At 42.4% G+C, this 19,265-nt stretch overlaps 1 protein-coding gene across 1 annotated transcript; it reads left to right on the top strand.

Moving 5' to 3' along the window:
- Positions 1 to 16,298: 16,298 nt before the first annotated feature.
- Positions 16,299 to 17,441, top strand: S1PR3 (sphingosine-1-phosphate receptor 3). Its single transcript, XM_008506024.1, has one exon. It carries the CDS (start codon positions 16,299 to 16,301, stop codon positions 17,439 to 17,441), a length of 1,143 nt encoding a protein of 380 aa, XP_008504246.1.
- The last annotated feature ends 1,824 nt before the right edge of the window (positions 17,442 to 19,265 follow it).

Below are 19,265 nucleotides of genomic sequence, written 5' to 3'. Positions count from 1 at the left end.
TACTTGAGCTAAATAAGGCTTTGATTATGCCTTTTCTTCCCAGGCTTGCCACTGGGTGGGGCATGAATAATGATATTCCAAAAGCATTCCAGAAAATAATGTGCCTCTGGAGACATACATTGCTACTTTCCTGTGGAGGTGGGAGAAATTATTAGAAATAATGATCCACCGCCTCACATATCACCTGACCCATGAGCTACATCTAATTCTGCATCCAATTACTGTCAGTGGTGCCAGAGACCCCAGGAGAGAAGGTTTGATAGACACCACCAAAATTAGTCAAGTACTTTCTGCCTGGGCAGGGAGCAGAGAGCTTTTGAGATGTAGCACTAAAACTGACAAAGTGTTAACTTCTGGTAACATTGACACTTTAAATATTGCTGCCCTGGTCCTTCTTAGAAGACTATTAGAAGAATTACAATGAACAGCTAAGAGACATGAAAAGAGTAGGCAGAAGGTGTGGAGAATTAAAGTAGTGGCAAAAAAAGATCCAGACTTTGAAGTCTAAGAGAAGAAAGTAGAGTTATAGGAATATGTAGGAATACAAGGATAGTTAATGTAGCAAAGTGCATAAGAAAAGAAGACTCCAGAGCTGGAGAATCTGAGCTTCTGAGTAAGGTAAAACATATGGAAAGCTGAAGTATAATAGAAAAAAGAAAGGAGAAGCTGTAGATAAAAAGGAGCCTTAAGAAATAAGAATAAAACAGGGACCAATGGGGATCTTTGGCAGGTGAGATAGACTGAAAAAAAAATAAGATAACCAAAATATTATTGCCAAATATTTCTGCTAGCAGAGCTCAGTCAGTGAATTAAGGTCATCCAAGCAAAAAGGATAGAAAACTCATATGGCATGCAGTGGTTGCTAATGTGAGTCCACTAATGCAGCAGCACCAGAAAATGTCTTCATGTAAAAAAATGTCAGAATTTAAGTGCATAGCATGCGGTAAGGACATGGCTCTGATTTGTGACACTAAGAATGTGACATACAGGACAGAAAAGTGGTAGGAAGTCACTGAGAATATGCATTGCTTAGCAGAGCTAGTAACCAACGAGTGTGCCACAGCAGTAGTAAGGCTTCTGGTGTCTGACTGAGCCAGTGTGGGTGTTACCACACAGCACTGCCTCACACCACACAGAAAAACCCAAGAGGATCAGTGCAAAACACATTCAAAATACTTAGCACTTCTTTATGTGCAGATATGGTATAATGTTGCTATGTGAGAAGGTGTTGGGCAGCCTCACTCACCTTCAGGTTTTGATCTACCTGCAGTCCCATCCCATCCAGTGATGCTACCTGGGATAAGTGATCTTCAGTCTGGCTTGCAGGGCATATTTAAACTGGCTGCTACTTACACACACCCTTACTGTGACACTTCAACCATCACATTCCTTGAAACAACAACAAACACACCAACCACTAAGAGCTCCTAAGAAGCTCTTCAAGTCTGATTCACAGAAGGGCCACATAGTGTTTCTGGTGAACTTCTTGTTTCAGCAAGTAGTAACAGTTCTTAAGAATGCTATGTGGTATGGGAGGAATTTATCTCCTGTGTAAAGGGAAACAGATGTCGAAGGGAGCAGGACATGAGATCATAAAGGGGCTGCTGTGAGGGGCTGAGAGCTCTTTTCTGAACAGTGCTTGTTTTCCATTTTCTAAATTATAGTGTTGAATCATTATTATGAAGTCAATACATATGGCTGATTTTTAACACTTCAGAGCACTCAACCTCTGCTCAGAATTTCTCAATGGTTTTGAAAACCAGATCCATTATCTCTTTTAAAATTCATTATTTCCTCTCCTCCCCTCTTTCATTTATCTTTTCCTTCCTTCTAATTATTCTCATCATATAAATTGTCCATGACATAGTCAGCTAGCATTTCAGTGCTTAGACTGTCCTTAATGATCAGCCTGTTCAGATATAAGTCTAGGTACAGACTTTAGCCTATCATGCTGCTAATACAAATAGGGTCCACTATTTGAATTTTTTTTTCCCTTGCAGCTATGTCCAATGACCACTGCAGCACAGGAAAACTAGCTTATGAGGAAATATGTGTGTTCTAGGATATCCTGATCTTTCCAAGCTGGTCTTAGGACATTGTAGGTAGCCTTGATCCAGGCTGCCCACACTTTCAGGTACACTACAATCCTCTACAGAAATGTAGAACCTTAACAGCTTCTTTCTTTCCAGTCCACTGCTACCCGAACAGCCTAGGAGTACTCGTCGTCTATTTACTTCAGCTGTTAAGGGAATAGGTGTTAAGTTTCCATAGCTGAGTTCTGGATGTCATGCTAAGAATTTCCTTCTTAGCTCTTGACATGCCTCATCATCAGTGACTTGTCCTAGATGGTGGTAGCCAAGATGTAACAGGACATACAGTCCCCACACACTGCTGGTGAGCATCAAAACACCACTTGAATTGCATTTTCCAGAATAAGCTTTGAGATAGTTTGTAGGTAATTAGAGAGCATAGAATTAGCAGGAAGGTCACTTGTTAACTGAATAAACTGATTGTGGGACACAACCACATTGTTTCAAAACATGGCATATCAGTGAGCCCTGACTCATGACCTCTCATGGCTCAGCAGAGGTGATTCAATGCCAGCAATCTCAAGTCACTAATCATTGCAGAAGGTCATCGCTTGGTGTCCCCTGACTGTACCCCAGTAACATCTCCTGCTCTGCCCCACACACTGCTAAGACCCATAAGTGAGGGCCTGGCGATGTGAGATGGCCTTCAGCAGATTAGGCCCTCTCTAGACTCCCATATATTGAAGTTGTTATCATCATAACTTGACCGTACCTGTTTGAACATCTCTTGCAGCCCCTTGCAAGGGGGAAATGCAGGGTTGATACTACCCTAACCCATGCTACTCTGGAAGCAAGGGTGCAACGTGGTCACTGGTGGTTCAAAGCAAGAGACCAAGCTGTAGGCTGCCTCTGTGGAGGAGGTAACCATTTCCAGGGTAATGGTTGATAAAACAAATGTGGGCAGCAATAGTTACATCTTAATTCTGCAGGGTTAGAATGTCAGAACCCCAAATATTATGACAGTTAAACAGCACACATAATAGGTCACAGTGAAACAAAGCCCATTCTTCCAGCACTGCAAGAATATTAGCAACCTATCAATATAAACTCAGGGTAAAACTTTAGCTTCTTGCTTTATACTTCTTTGCTGTCCTAAAAGAGGTCCATTTTCAGCAAGATACCAAGAATGCAGCCTTAGTCAAATTTAGGTTTTATTTGTTTGTTTTCTACTGTTCCAGGCCTTTGAGACTCCTAATTTAAAGAGTTGTATCATTCCTTGATGCAAAGCAGCAATATTTCAGAGAAGGAAGCCTGCCATGCTATATAAAGGCATTTAGCAGCCAGGGAACTAGATCTGTATTTTGCTTCAGTGCAAGGAAACCTTCTTGAACTGTACTTCAAATGCACTGAATCACTAGGGGATCCAATTATCTTTGAATTAAAACTGTTCCGTTTACTCTGAATACTATTTACAACCATTATCAGGGTCTTGGTAGACACACTATTTGCATTTCTGAAAGCTTTCAATCTGCAATTGAGAGATTCAAGTTTGCTATTTTGGCTTAAATCTTCACCAGATCTCAGATAGATCTCTTCTTCTCCACTGGTTAAAATCCTTGCAAAAATAATAAGCAAAACCCATCTCCTGCTGATTCAAAATAGCACTTTGCTACCCTGCTGTTCTGAATACTGAAGTTATTTAAAAAGTTTGAATGTGTTACTTCTGTATTCTGTGGATTTGCCATTTTCAGTTGAAAATGTCACTGCAAATTGAACCCAGACTCTTGTCCAGCAATGAAACTATCCTTGTATGTATCTCCATCTTCATTGGATAACACCTGCTTAGTCTCTGATTAATTACACTTCTTACTAATAAAATTCTGGGTTTGTACTGTGTAATGTATTCAAAAGGCTCAACTTTATTAAAAAATATTCTTTAAAAAAAGTTTCTCTGTATTCATACACACATACTAAAAGACAGACAAAATGGGGCAGTTTGCTCCCATCATGTAACATGGCATTAGGGGGGAGTAGCACTCTCCCAGGGATGGTGTGCATGGTGTTATGCCCACAGAGCTGGCAGTGGGCACAACTCCTCTGCTGTGTTCTGCCCACCTTTCAGAGGGGTGCACAAATGTCTGTGGCTGGTCAAGGCTCCTGTGGAGACAGCTTGGGGATCAGGAGGTCTGCAGGAGCTGTTGGTGATGGGTGACGATGCAATAGTGGCATTTAGGTGGGCTTAGGGGTTCACCCTGGAGGGTCCCCCCAGTACCCTGAGGCTGAGTGAACAGGAGGGGACTACACCTACTGGGAAAGGGTGAGCAGAGCTACAGTCTGGGGACAGAATGGCTGGAGAGCAGCCAGGCAGAAAGGGACCTGGGAGTCTGGATTGACAGGAAGCTGAACATGAGCCAGCAGTGTGCCCAGGTGGCCAAGAAGGCCAATGGCATCCTGGCCTGTATCCGGAACAGCGTCGCCAGCAGGTCCAAGGAAGTGATTCTGCCCCTGTACTTAGCACTGGTGAGGCCACACCTCGAGTCCTGTGTCCAGTTCTGGGCCCCCCAGTTCAGGAAGGATATCGCGGCCCTGGAGCAGGTCCAAAGGAGGGCAACCAGGCTGGTGAAGGGACTCAAGCACAGACCCTATGAGGAGAGGCTGAGAGAGCTGGGGCTGTTCAGCCTGGAGAAGAGGAGGCTCAGGGGAGACCTCATTGCTGTCTACAACTACCTGAAAGGAGGTTGTAACCGGGTGGACGTTGGTCTCTTTTGCCAGACGACTTTCAACAAGACAAGAGGGCATGGTCTTAAGTTGTGCCAGGGGAAATTTAGGTTAGATATTAGGAAGAATTTCTTTACGGAGAGAGTGATCCAGCATTGGAATGGGCTGCCCAGGGAAGTAGTGGATTCTCCGTCCCTGGAGATATTTAAAAAGAGACTGGATGTGGCACTCAGTGCCATGGTCTAGCAACCGCAACGGTGGTAAAAGGGTTGGACTCGATGATCTCTGAGGTCCCTTCCAACCCAGCCAATTCTATGATTCTATGATTCTAATGTGCAGAAAAGAAATGAGGGATGAGCCTTCAGACAGTGATGTAGGAGGACAGTCTTCATGTCTGGAGTGTCAAGCCACAGGATGCAGATGGGGAAACCCAAGGAACTATTTCACTGAACTCATTTCCCCTTTTCCTTTCCCTGCATTTCACTTTTTACATCATGTCTGGCTGGAAGTGCTGTGATAACAACTATCTTTTAACATGTGTTATCTGCACAGTGCTGTATTGTTGAGCTGAGTCTGTCTTTACATAATGTTAACAATAAGTTTATGGCCGTCCTCTGAGCATCTGCCCTGTTACCCCTAGAGGAAGGTGTTGCTTACAGAAGCACACAGATTCCACCTTAGCTAAGCACGTGATCCCAATAGTTAGTATAGAAAATGCAGATGAAATATCTCCTTTGGGCATATGTTTTACTTATACATTAAATGTACAAGACTGTACCTCTCAAAAATGCCGTTAGAGTTATAGAAAAGAAAATTAAGAAAAAAAGGAGGTCCAAACCAACAGCCTTCATATAGGCTTGCAATTCACTTTGTAAAAAGTCGAATTCTTTCCATTTTCATGGAAATAATGATCTAAATAATGATCTAAAAAATCAGAAAGTACCTGTGAACCTAAGTGGTATGTTTAGTACTGTGGTTATTGATCATTTCTAAGACAAACTCCAGAATGGTGTTTTAAAGCAATGTCAATATTTGAAAGTGCTTTGAATCAGAAAATTATTTTCCAAAGGCATCAAATTTAACTACATTAACTCAAATACAAATACAAAGACACCAAATTTAACTACATTAACTCAAATACAAGATGCTGTGATTCAAACAACGCTTACAAAATGTTAGAAATGCTTCACTAACAGGATATACAATGTCTTGGCTTCAATCATTCCTGTCATAGATTTATAGAGATAGAGTGTTGACTTTACTACTGCCAAAGAAAGGAGAACACATATTTTTAAAACACTTAAATTAAATAGTGTTCCATTCAATATTGGCTCAAATGAGCTGGAGGTAAAGAAATAAGCAAAGAAATGGTGTTAGAAACAAAATATCTTGCAGCACTTCATCACCTAAACTTAACAATGCATCTTTGTTAATATAAAAAAGCTCAGCAGCAGTAGAAAGGTAGAGAGAAAATATATATTATAATATAATCAGATAAATAGCATACTGTTTTGAAATGTAATTTTAGAATTTTCCTGATGCTGTTTTGTTTATGTACCAAGACAGTCAAAAATAATGACCAGTTTTCCAAGTTACAGAACATTCCTTCAGGAACTCCATGCAAGTAGATCACTGTCAGACCTGTGAGGCAGATAATGAGGACATTATAACTAAGTCTTATTAAGTAAGGCTTATTATTTAAATTAATAAAACATTGCATGAAAGATTTTTTTACTTTTAAGCATGTGCTGTAAACTCATTTATATCAATGGTATCCATCTTTCACTGCAATCATTTAATAAGATGCCATATATGGAAGTAAAAAAACTTTTTTAATCAGTTATTCTCCATGTAATATGCATAACAGAATGTCATGGGCTGCTGCAGTGTGCTGTGAGACTTAGGACCACTTGGATAACTGTACTTGGTCATTTTCCAAGTCCATTGCCTTAGCTGAGCCATCTCCTCTGAGTGACGCTGCTGAGTCTTTCTTTGCCACATGTAGTGTAAAGTGTACAGAAACCTTTCCTTTTTTCAATACCCAGAGAAGTGTGTAACAGTCATGCTGTTCTTGTCCACTTAGCCAAGACCAGGCCTTCTTGCAACCCAGAAGACCCCAGACAGGATTCTGCCCCTGCTTGGGTCCCCCAGCTTTCTCATTGTGTTTAACAGCTGTTGACAGGCCTTTGCTCCATGTGGTTCTTTTAACCACTTTTTCTCTTTCTCTTCTGCAGAAACATGTTCCACAATTCTATGGTACACTGTCAGAAATTGGTTTCCTTTTGTTTTCAACTAATATGTCTTGCTTTATGTCTCTTTTGTCTTTCCTCAGACCATTGATTAGACCTAGCTAACTTGCATTTTCCCTTTGGGGATTACTTTTATAGTTATTCCGTTGCCTTTCATGCCTTTTTGTGTTCTATTGCATTTGTGAGGAGATGAAGAAATCAGAGGCATCTGCAGTATTCAAGGTGCAGTACTCAAAGAAGAGCTTAACCATATTTTTCATTTTGTTCTTCATTCCTTCCTTAATCGGTTCTAGCATTCAGTTTCCCTTTGACAGCTAGTGAATGTAGGATGTTTTTTAAGAACTATCCACAAAGACCTCCCTTCTAGATTATAACAAGCTATGTAGAGTTGTCCGTGTAATATTAGAATTGTTTTTCCTATGCATCACTTAGCAGCATGGAAATGAACACACCATTTAATCAGCAGGTCACTCAGGAGCTTCAGATCTTGGCAACATTCACCCACAGTTTTCATTTCACTGTCAAGTATCTCCAGTAACATCAGCAAATGCCACTGTCCCATTATTCAAACTGGTTGACCACTCACTGATGAATTTCTAGGGCAGAAAAGACTCCTGATCCCAAGGAAATTCAGCTGTTAACCTTCTGTTGGTATGAAAATTGATCATTGTTCTGGGCCACTACTTTCTATCTCTTACTTGGTTATCCATGCTTTTATCCCACAAAAATGGGATTTCTTTTAAGAGTACTACAAGAAGGTCACGAGCTTCATGGAAAGCTGAGGGTGCTACTCATGTCTCATAGACTGTTGTATGGTCTTCTGAAATTAACTGGTGGGTTGTATCAGCTATTGCAGCTATTGCTGACTCAAAGGTCACTGCCAACAGCTGCTTTGGTCTGAGATGTCACCAGAGGCAGCTTCTGTGCAGGAACTCTCTACCATACTTTGCTCCTGGGTGGTTTCTGTGGTTTGCATTGCAGTGTTCTGCTACCTGCCACCTATGGTATCAGACCCACCACCAAAAGGACCAAAAGACAGCTGCAAAAAATTGCTGACCACTGATAAGCCACACATTCCTCTGGCACAGATGTGGCTGAGGTCCCTTTCCCATGATGGAGAGGAGAGCTGGAGCCTAAAAACCCCACACTCACTGGTATAATTGCAGTGCTCAAGGTGCTTTGCAACAGAAGAAGAGTTTTCAGACACCACCACCAAAGGCAGAGATAACATCTCATCTACACCATCCATACACCAATGCAAAGGAGAGCAATGTCCTTGTACCATAATGAGGCTTTGCTGTGGGCTGCTTCCATGGGGCGGTGGCAAGACTGGATGAGGAAAATAAATCGAATCCATCACAGACATCAGGATACTGTTTGGCACTTCTAGAACCATTGCCAATAAATGTTTCTTGTATAAAAAATCTTGTACCCTCACCTAGTGATCAGAATGATCAGAATGCCTATTACTTCTGGCTCTGCTCCTGAAGTAGACAAAAGGTAGTAAGGTAACAACAAGGATATAGGGAAAAGAATAAGGAATAATAGCAGACCACAGAGCATGGCCAGAGGCTGCTTCCACCTGTTCTACAAGAACTGAACCTTGAAGACAAGTGGCAATAGCTGGAAGGACTTGCAGAGCTTCCTGGGGTGCTTTGTAGCAAAATGGTTGGACTGTTGGACAGCAAAATAGTTGGACAACATTTTTCTGTAGGAAGGGAGAATACTGGTTCACAGGGCTCCCCTTTGCTGAAAAGTACTGTTTGCTTTTACATAGTGTGGAAGTTTTACACTCCTACAGAAGAGATCAGCTTTCACCCAGCTCATGTGATGAGAGGACAAGGAGACAAGTCCAGGATCACCAGACATTGCAACATAGTCTTATCTGTAGCTATAGGGGGCTGTATCCATTGCATAGATCAGGTTTGAAGATGTTTTACCAGTGTTTTACCCTGTGTAGTTCTTATTTCCTACCAAGGCCCTAACCCAGAAGATTTTTACTGCTCATGTTCACCAGACAAAAAGCAGTCACGGAAACACACCATCTGTTCTGCTATATCTACCTATACTTCTGGCTACAAAAAGCCTAGTTCTGCTTTCTTTCAGGGATTTTCTTCCCTACTAAGCAGCAGTGCAGGCAACCTAAGAGATGAGCCTATGGCTTGAGTCTCAATATAAAGATGTTCATCTCCAGACAGTAGAACACTGGTTGCAGTGAGACAGCTAGGCAGCCCTACAGTTTTCTGCACTTAGCAAAACTTTTGTAGTGTTTGCCAGCTCACTGTGTCCATTTCTGACAGAAAGTCTTGCTGTACCCAGAGGCATCTTATACAAGTACTTTTAAATTAGATGGCTGTAGAATCCAATTTTCAACTTATTTTCCAAAGTACTGCTCTCATCATTGAGGCAATCTGCGTGCCTATTGCTATCTTTGAGTTGCTGTTAGTCAGTAACTCTTAAAAGAGGAGCCTTACTAAGAACATGCTGTAATTGGCATCTCAGGGTCAAACCAGACGTATTTTTCATTTCGTTCAGCATTTCTGAACATTTCGCCCCGTGTCACTCCTCTCAAGCTCTTTGGAGGTCACATTTTTAGATATTCTTAATACAGAGGGCAAGGGCAATTACAGATGAAGGGCAATTAAACCTCATTCAAGCATTGCTAATAGCTTGACCTGAGTAAGGACTACCCAAAAATTTCCTCCCTCCCCCTCCCATTTTTATGGACATATACAAATACCCTCGCCGACGGGCTGCTGGTCTCATATTTCATCCAAGCTGCCCATAACGCCGGGGGTTATGGGTTCCCTGACAGCGGCAGCCAGCGCTGCAGGGGTACCCCCTTAGGCTCGGGACACGAGTGGCTGATAGAGCCGAAAGGCCGGGGACGGAGAGAGAAGGGAGGCGAGCGGAGAGCCGGCAAGAACTCCCGGAGTGAGCAGCCAAGCCTAACCGGGGGCCGACGGCGGCGTGGGAGCAACTCCGCAACTCTCTGGAGGCAGGAGCCGGGTGCGGGGGGAGGGTGTGGGGTGTAGGGGGTGGCGGGAGGAAATGTGGGGCCAGAAAATCCCTGAGGGGTGGTCGGGGGAACGGGCGCCGGTCCTTCGGCTGGGCTCCAGGGAGCTGCGGCGGGGAGCGCGCAGCCGCAGGGAGTGGAGGAAGAAGCGGTAGGGAAGGGCCGGGGCGATCCCTGCCCCGCCCGACCTGGCCCGGCCCAGCGCAGCCCCGAGGTCAAGCGGCGGCGCGCAGCCGGCTGGGTCGGATGTAGCATCCGTAGAGCGCTGGGGGAACTCGGCGGGAGTGCTGCAGGTACTTCGCTTCTACTCCGGGACAGCCTTGCCCGCACCCTGCCTGCCCCCTCCCCCATCCGCTCCCTGCCCATGCCTGCCCGGCGCGCAGCCCGTTCGTCGGGGTTGTCGGAACAGCCGCGCCGTCCCGTCCCGTCCCCTCCCCTCCCTTCCCGTCCCGCTTCGGGGTGCCGTGGGTGGGGATGCCCCGGGCCCGCTGGGCCGGCGGAGAGGCTTGTATTGCCGATTTTTGTCTGAGCGGGAAAGACAGAAAGAGTGAAGGAGGTTGCTTGGGAATGTCACGTTAAGGCGTCGCGGCGGGCACGGAGCGGCGGCGGGTTGAGTAGAGCCCGAGACTGTGAGTGGAATAGTGTTGCCTGTGTGAGACGGTCACGCCGCGGTTATATCGGGGATTTTTTAGGTGGTTTAGAGAAGTTACTTGGCACCTCGGAAAGTTCAGGTCGCTGCAATAATGCAGATTTGCGATAGGAATACTGGAGTTTTGGGTAGGACTGGAGTAGTTCGGAAGTTCTGTGTGCGAACTGGGTGCGAGGAAGTTATTGTGCCCTAGTGCAGCATGCAAAAATTAAACTACTGGGGAGCCTTTGTGTGAGGTATGTGTGTGTGCTGCTTGGAATTGTAAAATACAGAAGAAAAACAACCAAGCAAAAAAACCCCAACAATCTAAAGAAGTCTAAAATCCAGAAACCAAGAAAATTAACGACTTATTAAAGGTTTTTTGAAGATGTAAGCTGTCAGCACGCTTACTTAAAAAAATATAAAAGTTTATTTGAGCTGTCCAAGACATTGTTCTGCAAGTTGGTTTGTTGTCTAAACTTCTTTTGCTGCTAGCACAGCTTGGTTTTAGAGTGGAAAAGTTTAGTGAAATCTGCTACTTTTCTCAAAAGCCTTTCCTATTCTTAAATTTAACACTGCCAGGGTGTGCCTGATAAATTATGTGTGTTTACTTTTAATCTAGAAAAGTTTTGAAAATTAATGAAGTATACAAAAGTTTGGCTTCAGAGGCACATTTTTGACTTTCCCCTTGCTTTTCTGAATATTGTCAGTGGTGGTCAAAACTTATGTCTGTGTGTGGAAGAACTGCTCTGTATGTCATGGTGGTGAAGGAGGGTCTGGTCTTTTTGGTGAAGTCTACTTATAGGTATTTGGAAAGCAATAAAATATAGTTCCAACTGAATTATAGTGAATATACTGAACACATTGCATCGTGTGTGCTTGTGTAGTACAAAATAGGTAGTGAAAAGTTAAGTCCTATTGTCACTTGTGCTTTATTTTCACTTCACAGAATCAAAGACTCACAGAATCATCCGAGTTGGAAAGGACCTCCGAGATCATCAAGTCCAACCCTTAATCCACTGCCACTGTGTTTATCAGACCATGGCACTAAGTGCCACATTCTTTTTAAAAACCTCCAGGGATGGAAAATCCACCACCTCCCTGGGTAGCCCATTCCAATGTCTGATCACCCTCTCTGTAAAGAATTTTTTCCTAATATCTAATCTAAAGCTCTCCTGGCAGAGCTTAAATCCATGCCTTCTTGTCCTACTGGTAGCTACTTGGGAGAAGAGACCGACCCCCCCTGGCTCCAGCCACCTTTCAGGGAGTTGTAGAGAGTGATGAGGTCTCCCCTGAGCCTCCTCTTCTCCAGACTTGTTGCTTTCACTTCGAGATACTGTGAAAATGGGGGAAGTCTGGCTCACTGCTTTGAAAAGAGAAATTTCTTATTCTTCCAGCTGTGAAGTACTCAGTGACTCATGAGATAGTAAAAACTTTCAGCTCCCTGTGGAATTCTCATCAGGCTGCCTCATGGAAGCTAAGAATGGGGGTGGACTAAAGTTGGTTGCTTAAGGGCTTTGGCATCCCTATACTCCCAGTTCCCCATTGCGTTCTGGCACTGGGAATTACACATTCCCAGAGGGTAGTTGCAGGTTAACCTAAGGCATTGTTTGTGGGGAGCTGGTAGAGGTAGAGCCCTGTGTCTCTGCCTGTACCAGTGGGCAGTGGGAGTGTGCTGGAGGGTGTGGGTCTGCCACAGAGCAGACCAAGGGGTTGTGGACTACCACACATCATCATTCTTTTCATGGCACATGGGGCACAGGGAGCATACAGTAGACCTTAGGGTCGAGAGCCATGGTGGAGAGCCCCTGCTCCAGCCTGAAAGAGTGTTCAGCCCTACTAGGATCCTTAACCTCTGCAGCAGAGCACATTAACCACTGTGGAAACCCCAGACCACGGTGGTGGGAGATTTCTCAGGAGGGTCAAGTGATGGTGTTTGCTGCTGACCCCAACTGCTCCCTCTATCCTTGGAGCAAAGAGGACAAAGTTTAGCTAAATTACTGAAGGAGGCAAATGAATTGTCTGCATGACTGTAGTTCTTGACATTGTACCACTGCATTTATTTGAGTAATTTAGCAATTGGTGTTTCAATGTCATATCTGTGTGGAAATATACTGAGACTGTCCCTGCACTGCCTATAGGTTTATCATTCTACTCCTACCTGGTAATGCAGCGATAATCCTCTGGTTTGATTTAGTGTGAGTAAAACTGTGATTTCATGAGCTTGAGGTATTGAGGTACTGAATCAAGGTAGTGCTCAACATACTACATGCCACAGATAGGCTCTTCAGATCTTTTCTTTAATATTTCAAGCATGTACTTTGCAGCTGATGGCTAGTCCTCTGTGTGTGTCTGGAACAAAAGTATTTTGAGGAGCAAGTTGTAGAGCTGTCAGGAAGCAGTGACACTGCTGTTGTCCTTTTATTATAATATACGGCTAACTTTAATTTTTCTAACTCTTAAAGAATGGGTATGCTTTCTGAGTTACTGGTTACAAAGCAGGAGGGAAACAAACAAACGAACAAATAGTATGGATGAAAGATATTACCTAGAATTGTTGCTACCTGAAGAAACCAAATTTTATTTTCTTGCATGAATACTTATACTAACTTTCAGTTGACTTATGAGGCATATTCATTCCATAAGAGCCCTAGCAAATAGCAGTGTTGCAGTTTCCTTTGCCTCACAGAGGCAAAGACTTACTTTTGTGATACTGTTTGCTGTAATCATTTTAAAAGAAGAAATAATTATGAACAGTGTAAAGACTGTCTTATGATTTCTGCTGAGTAAGTACATAGCCTGTGCCTTTAGCAGAGTCATGACAGTTCACAGCTGCTGAGTTGTGGGTGATAGGGTACTAAGTCTGGCATATAATTTTCTTTACAGAAAGAAATATATTTGTCCTTTCATATAATAACTCTGTTTGGAAGAGACTTGCAGAAACATTTATTTTGCTGCACTTGGTGCTCTTAAATGATACGAATATGATCAGGCAGCCACTAGCCAGTTTGGTGAGTATTGCTAGTTGAGCTATTTTCAACAAATACTTTCTAGTGAAATGTAATTGTTTATTTTATAGTGGAAGACACTTGTAATTCATAGGGACACACTAGCAATTTGTTACAAGCCAATACAATGGAAGACTGTAGTAGTTTGTGTGATAACAGTGTGCAGATTATAACTGAATTGCAATTAGATTGAACCTTAGCTGAGGGGAAGTTGTTTTGTTGAAAAGCTTTACTCTTACCATGCTTCAGAAAAAAGGTCAACAACGCAAGGGCCCAATTCTGCTTCTGGGAAATAAATAAGATGGTTGCTCTAATCTTCAGAGTAAAAAAGAGAAAGGACACCAAGCATGAACTGTGTTTTTTGGATAATGTGTGTCTCCCGGCAGGCCTCCTCACCAGAGCAGTTGGGAGCTAAGAACTAGAATGAGCAAACAGTGGGGTAAATAGTAAATTATTTTATCAGAAAATAGTTCAAAAACATCCTTAATGTACTAAAGAATTCAAGTCAGTTCCCTGTAGGCTTTTGTCAGATTGCTTCTTTTCTGAAGGAGTCAACCCAGGAAAAGGGAGGGTGGGAAAACAGAGTGTGGAACATCCTTTAAATCCCTTTATATTAATCTGGGATGTAGTTTGCTGCTACAGTCTTCCAGAAGGCAGTTGAAAATGCACTTCCCATTTTTCAAGTACCCAAAACAGCATGATAGAACAGCTCACATGGTTTTGTGATCTTAAGAAACCTGTATTTTAAATCATAGAATGGTTTGGACCAAAAGGGACCTTAAAGATCATCCATGGGCAAGGACACTTCCCACTAGGCTAGACTGTGCCAAGCCTCATCCAGCCTGGCCTTAAACATTTCCAGGGATGGAGCAGCCATAACAAATCTGGGCAATCTCTCCCAGTGCCTCATCACCTTCATAGTAAATAATGTCTTCCTAATATCTAATCTAAATATATTCTCTTTCAGTTTAAAACTGTTACCTCTTGTCCTGTCCCTATGCTCCCCAATAAAGAGTCACTCACCTATAGGGCCCTGTAAGTACTAGAATGCTGCTATTTTCCTATGCAAGCACAGACAATTTAATATTAACCTAAGCCTGCTGACAGTAAGGCTGCTTTGTTACCCAGAGAAAATCAGATACTCTTTGGGATCTATAGGCTGCAAACTGTTGGTGTGCTGGTCTCAAGCAGAGACTGAGGTGTCAATTTCTTCCTTTGGTACATATCCTTTGAAAGTATCTTTCATATCTTTGGTAGATGCTCATGATCCTTAAGTAAATAAATGGTTAGGTCAGGAACTCTAACTTCTAAAGAGTTTCCTAAACTAAACCGCTTCATTTTAGACCAATGGAAAGTGTCTCCCCATCTAGCACAAGACTTTTTTTTTCTTACCTTTCCTCATTCCCATCCTGGTTTTGCTACCGAGCTGAAAATCTGGCAATCTGTTCATCCTGAATACATAACATTTTGAATCATGAGCACTGATTCTCATTGCATTACTTAGCAACTAAACTGTAACATTCCTGGTAAAAGAGCCTGTGAAAATATCTTCCAGTATGTACACATCACAATGGAAAAAAGACAGCCAGGAGGGTCTGCTGTGAAAATGCAGCCTGCCAAAGTCTGTGGGAAAACATGAGTTAATCTAAGTCACAACTAAAAGAAAAACAGAAGTAAATTGAGAAGGACAATTAAAGTTGGTATAATGTTTTTTTTATTTAGAAAAGACCCAACAACATTAAATGTATTTCTTGCATACTCATGCAAAGGAAAAAAAGTGAAATGAACTATAAAGAAAAGCAATACTCATGAAGATATGGCTTGCTATATTTATTCTTAAAGGGGTAGGAAAACTGCAACTCATTTGAATGGGCAGTAGCATTGGTCAGAGCATCTCCTTTATTGTAAATAGAATAATTTTGTACCATTTAAGGGTGGGAAGTTATTTTAGGCACCAGCAGCCTGCACACTGACTTTAAGACTTGACACCAACTTTGTCAGGCTCTTTGCTATCTTAGGTCTGCACGTGGAGCAGGAGCAATCTTTGCAAGCCGTGAGTTTTCCCTGCTGTTAGTGCTCAAACAGGGATGGTTAGGTGCTGTTTTGGTAGCGCCGTATATACTTTGGTATCTCTGAGGAGTGAGCTTGTTTCTGTGCATACTGTGTTGCTAGGACTGTTGGCTAATCCTTCTCACCACTCTTCTGCGTTTTTTTCAGCATGAAAATTTTGTAGGGGAAAACTCCTGTGAACGGTTCTCCACATTGCCCTCGTATATCCACAGCAAAGCTGTGTATCTGCAGAGCATGACATGTGGCTTACCCACAGCTACCTTGACAAGCATGCAGCAGTGCTAAACTTTGGTACCCTGTCACAGTCAGCATTCCTCTCAGCTTCTAGGTGGATGTTGTGGCTTGAGCACCTGTGCAGACCATGGGTGACATAGGAGGGTAGTGAGATTTATATTGCATTTTTTTTTATTTTCAGAGCCTGGTTTGCAAGCCACTCTTCCCAAATTAATATGTGAGGCTTGCTGGAGCTGGAGATACCAAAGGAGTGCTTGCAGAAACGTGGCTTGATCTCCCTCTTGTGGAAATTTATCGAACTAAATGCTTATGATATTTAAGTAGTCCAGCACTGGCAAACAAAATATGGCAGAAGTTACCATGCAACCCGATGCCGTTGACAGCCCTCAAGAAAATGAAGAGATGGACTCACTGATCGTACTGCATTATAATTACACAGGAAAGCTCATTTTAAAGGAAAAGGCAACTGATAAAGTAGACCCACCCACTATCACATTTCTGATCCTATGTAGTTTCATAGTTCTGGAAAACTTGATGGTGTTGATTGCTATATGGAAAAACAATAGATTTCACAACCGCATGTACTTCTTTATTGCCAATCTAGCCCTCTGTGATCTTTTAGCTGGAATTGTTTACAAAGTAAACATTCTTATGTCTGGCAAGAAAACCCTGAGATTGTCCCCCACAGTCTGGTTCATTAGAGAAGGTAGTATGTTTGTTGCCCTGGGAGCCTCCACTTTGAGCTTATTGGCTATAGCTATTGAGCGTCATTTGACCATGATTAAAATGAGGCCTTATGATGCAAACAAAAAATATCGAGTATTCCTTCTCATTGGTACATGCTGGCTTATTTCAATTGCATTGGGTGCCTTACCCATTCTTGGCTGGAACTGCATCAATAACTTACCAGATTGCTCAACAATTTTGCCTCTGTACTCTAAGAAGTATGTTGTGTTCTGTATTAGCATATTCATAGCTATTTTGGTTGCCATTGTCATTCTTTATGCCCGCATCTACATCCTGGTAAAGTCCAGCAGCCGTAATGTCACTACCCACCATACCTCAGAGCGTTCCATGACACTCCTTAGGACCGTTGTGATCGTTGTTAGTGTCTTCATTGCCTGTTGGTCACCACTCTTCATCCTGTTCCTCGTTGATGTGGCCTGTAGAGTCAAGGAGTGCGCTATTTTGTTCAAAGCCCACTGGTTTATTGCTCTTGCTGTTATCAATTCTGCAATGAACCCTATCATCTACACTCTGGCCAGTAGGGAGATGCGTCGGGCTTTCTTTCGCCTTGTTTGTGGCTGCCTCATTAAATCCCAGGTGACCAGAGCTGTGCCCATTCAGGCCATACCAGAGTACAGTCGCAGTAAATCCAGCAGCAGCAACACCCAGAAGCCAAAGGAAGATTTCCCACCAATGGAAGTTCCCGTATGTATCTCTGAGCCAAATGAATCTTCCTCACACAGTGGAAGCTTCTATAAGTAGAGGACACTTCAAGACAAGTACGTTTCTGTGCTTTTCAGATTTAAAGTGAAAAGTGTAGTTTTAAGTGTAGTTTAAGTGTAGTTTTAGCATTCATGTAGTTTAAGCATTCATGCACTTAAGTTACAGGGGAAAACACTAACCACTTGTTCAGCTTCGAGGACTTATTTATCAGCAATCATTTGCTTTGGTTGTTCATTCAGTAACACACCTCATTCAGAAAAAATCTTTCATGTTAAGCAACAGCCAGCATAGAGTCCAGGCACAGCTAGTGACACTGTGCACCATGATGGCATTGCGTGTTAAGGGTGCATTTGTCACTGCCTGAACTTGCAAGATATCAAGAAAACCTGTTAGAAACTTCAGTATTCACTAAACATTGCTGAAGATCAGAAAATAAGCCTAATTATTGCCAGCTGGCAGAAGAACTCTGGATGTTTGTGCTTACAGTTCTCTCAATGTATCTTGCTCTTAATGGTGTTATATGTATGCGGTATAAATAGCTGTATATTTTTGCAATTCCTTGTTAAAAATAATTGTTAAAAGTTTACAATATGCTAAGCATGGTATTGTACACAATATTGTGTTGTATTGTATAAGTGCAAGGTGACAAATTATACAAATAGATATATGTGATTCAGTGGGGATATTTGAAAATATATGAAGTAGTAGTTTTTAATTGACAGGAACTTCAGTGTGTTATATTGGTGCAGTATTTTTAATGTTTTCACTGTTATTCAAACTTTTCGTGTTTAGTGGAAGACAACATGACAGTTGTCACTGTGACATTTCACAATTTATTTTAAACAAACAGTAGTAAGCATCGAGAGAGGATGTATATGTTTTCTGTGTAGTTAAAATGTGACCCAACAATACATGTGTATCAAGTGTATGTATTGTTTCAATGCATGTACTTCTACTTACTTTTTCCAATGTATTTAAAAATTTATGTGAAACCTGTGTAAACCTGTGTACATTGTGAATGCACTACCTAGACTGAGATTCTTCAGTAGTGAAAGATGCGTATCATTTCAGAATGCAATGAACCACAAACAGGTCCCTGTGGAATTTTTTTTTTTTGTCTCCAGCCACTACCACAACATAGGATTATGTTAGCAATTCTCTCTGTAAAGAAGTCTGTAGGGTTCCACTGCCAGTGTGATAGGATCCCATTTTCTGGCAATGAAACCCTATACTTCTGCTGTCTTGGAGCACTTTTGCAGATACAAGAGGGAAGATGTGGTATAAGAACAACATGCTGAAGACCGTACCTCCAATTATACCCAGCCCCATCTTGGATGTGGAATGAAAGCCTGCTTAATTTGGAAAGCCTTCCAACTTTCCAGGAGGACTGGACTTAACTCTTTTGAGAGGATATTTCAGGGAAACCTGTAGGAAAAACTTTGTGGTCTATCACTGCCTTGCCACAGGATGGCATGAAGCGTTAGAAGAATTGCCCGGGACCATGGAAGTAGACCATGCTACTTCCACCATTAGTTGTTTATGGCTGTAGGCTTTCGTGGAGGTTCAATGCAAAATACTGAGATTAGTTCCCTTTGTCTTTCAATAATAATGTGAGGATCTAGCTTTATCAGTGATTTGTGCTTGATATGGTAGGGGAGTTGGAACTAGATGATCTGTAAAGCCCCTTCCATCCCTAGCCATTCTGTGATTCTGTGATTTGCTTTGTGAAAAATTAGAAGTAGTTGAGGCTCTTTTGATACACAGCCTGAAAGAGCTTCATTTAAAGCAGCAGTGTTGGACTCTTCCCAAGCATGTACAATGTGTAAGTGGTGTGTAAGTGGTGTAATGTGTGTAGCTTTTAAA

Source organism: Calypte anna, chromosome Z (genome assembly GCF_003957555.1).
Source record: "Calypte anna isolate BGI_N300 chromosome Z, bCalAnn1_v1.p, whole genome shotgun sequence".
NCBI lineage: Eukaryota > Metazoa > Chordata > Aves > Apodiformes > Trochilidae > Calypte > Calypte anna.
Note: the sequence above shows the minus strand (reverse complement) of the source record. Positions and strands in the feature narration are given on the sequence as shown.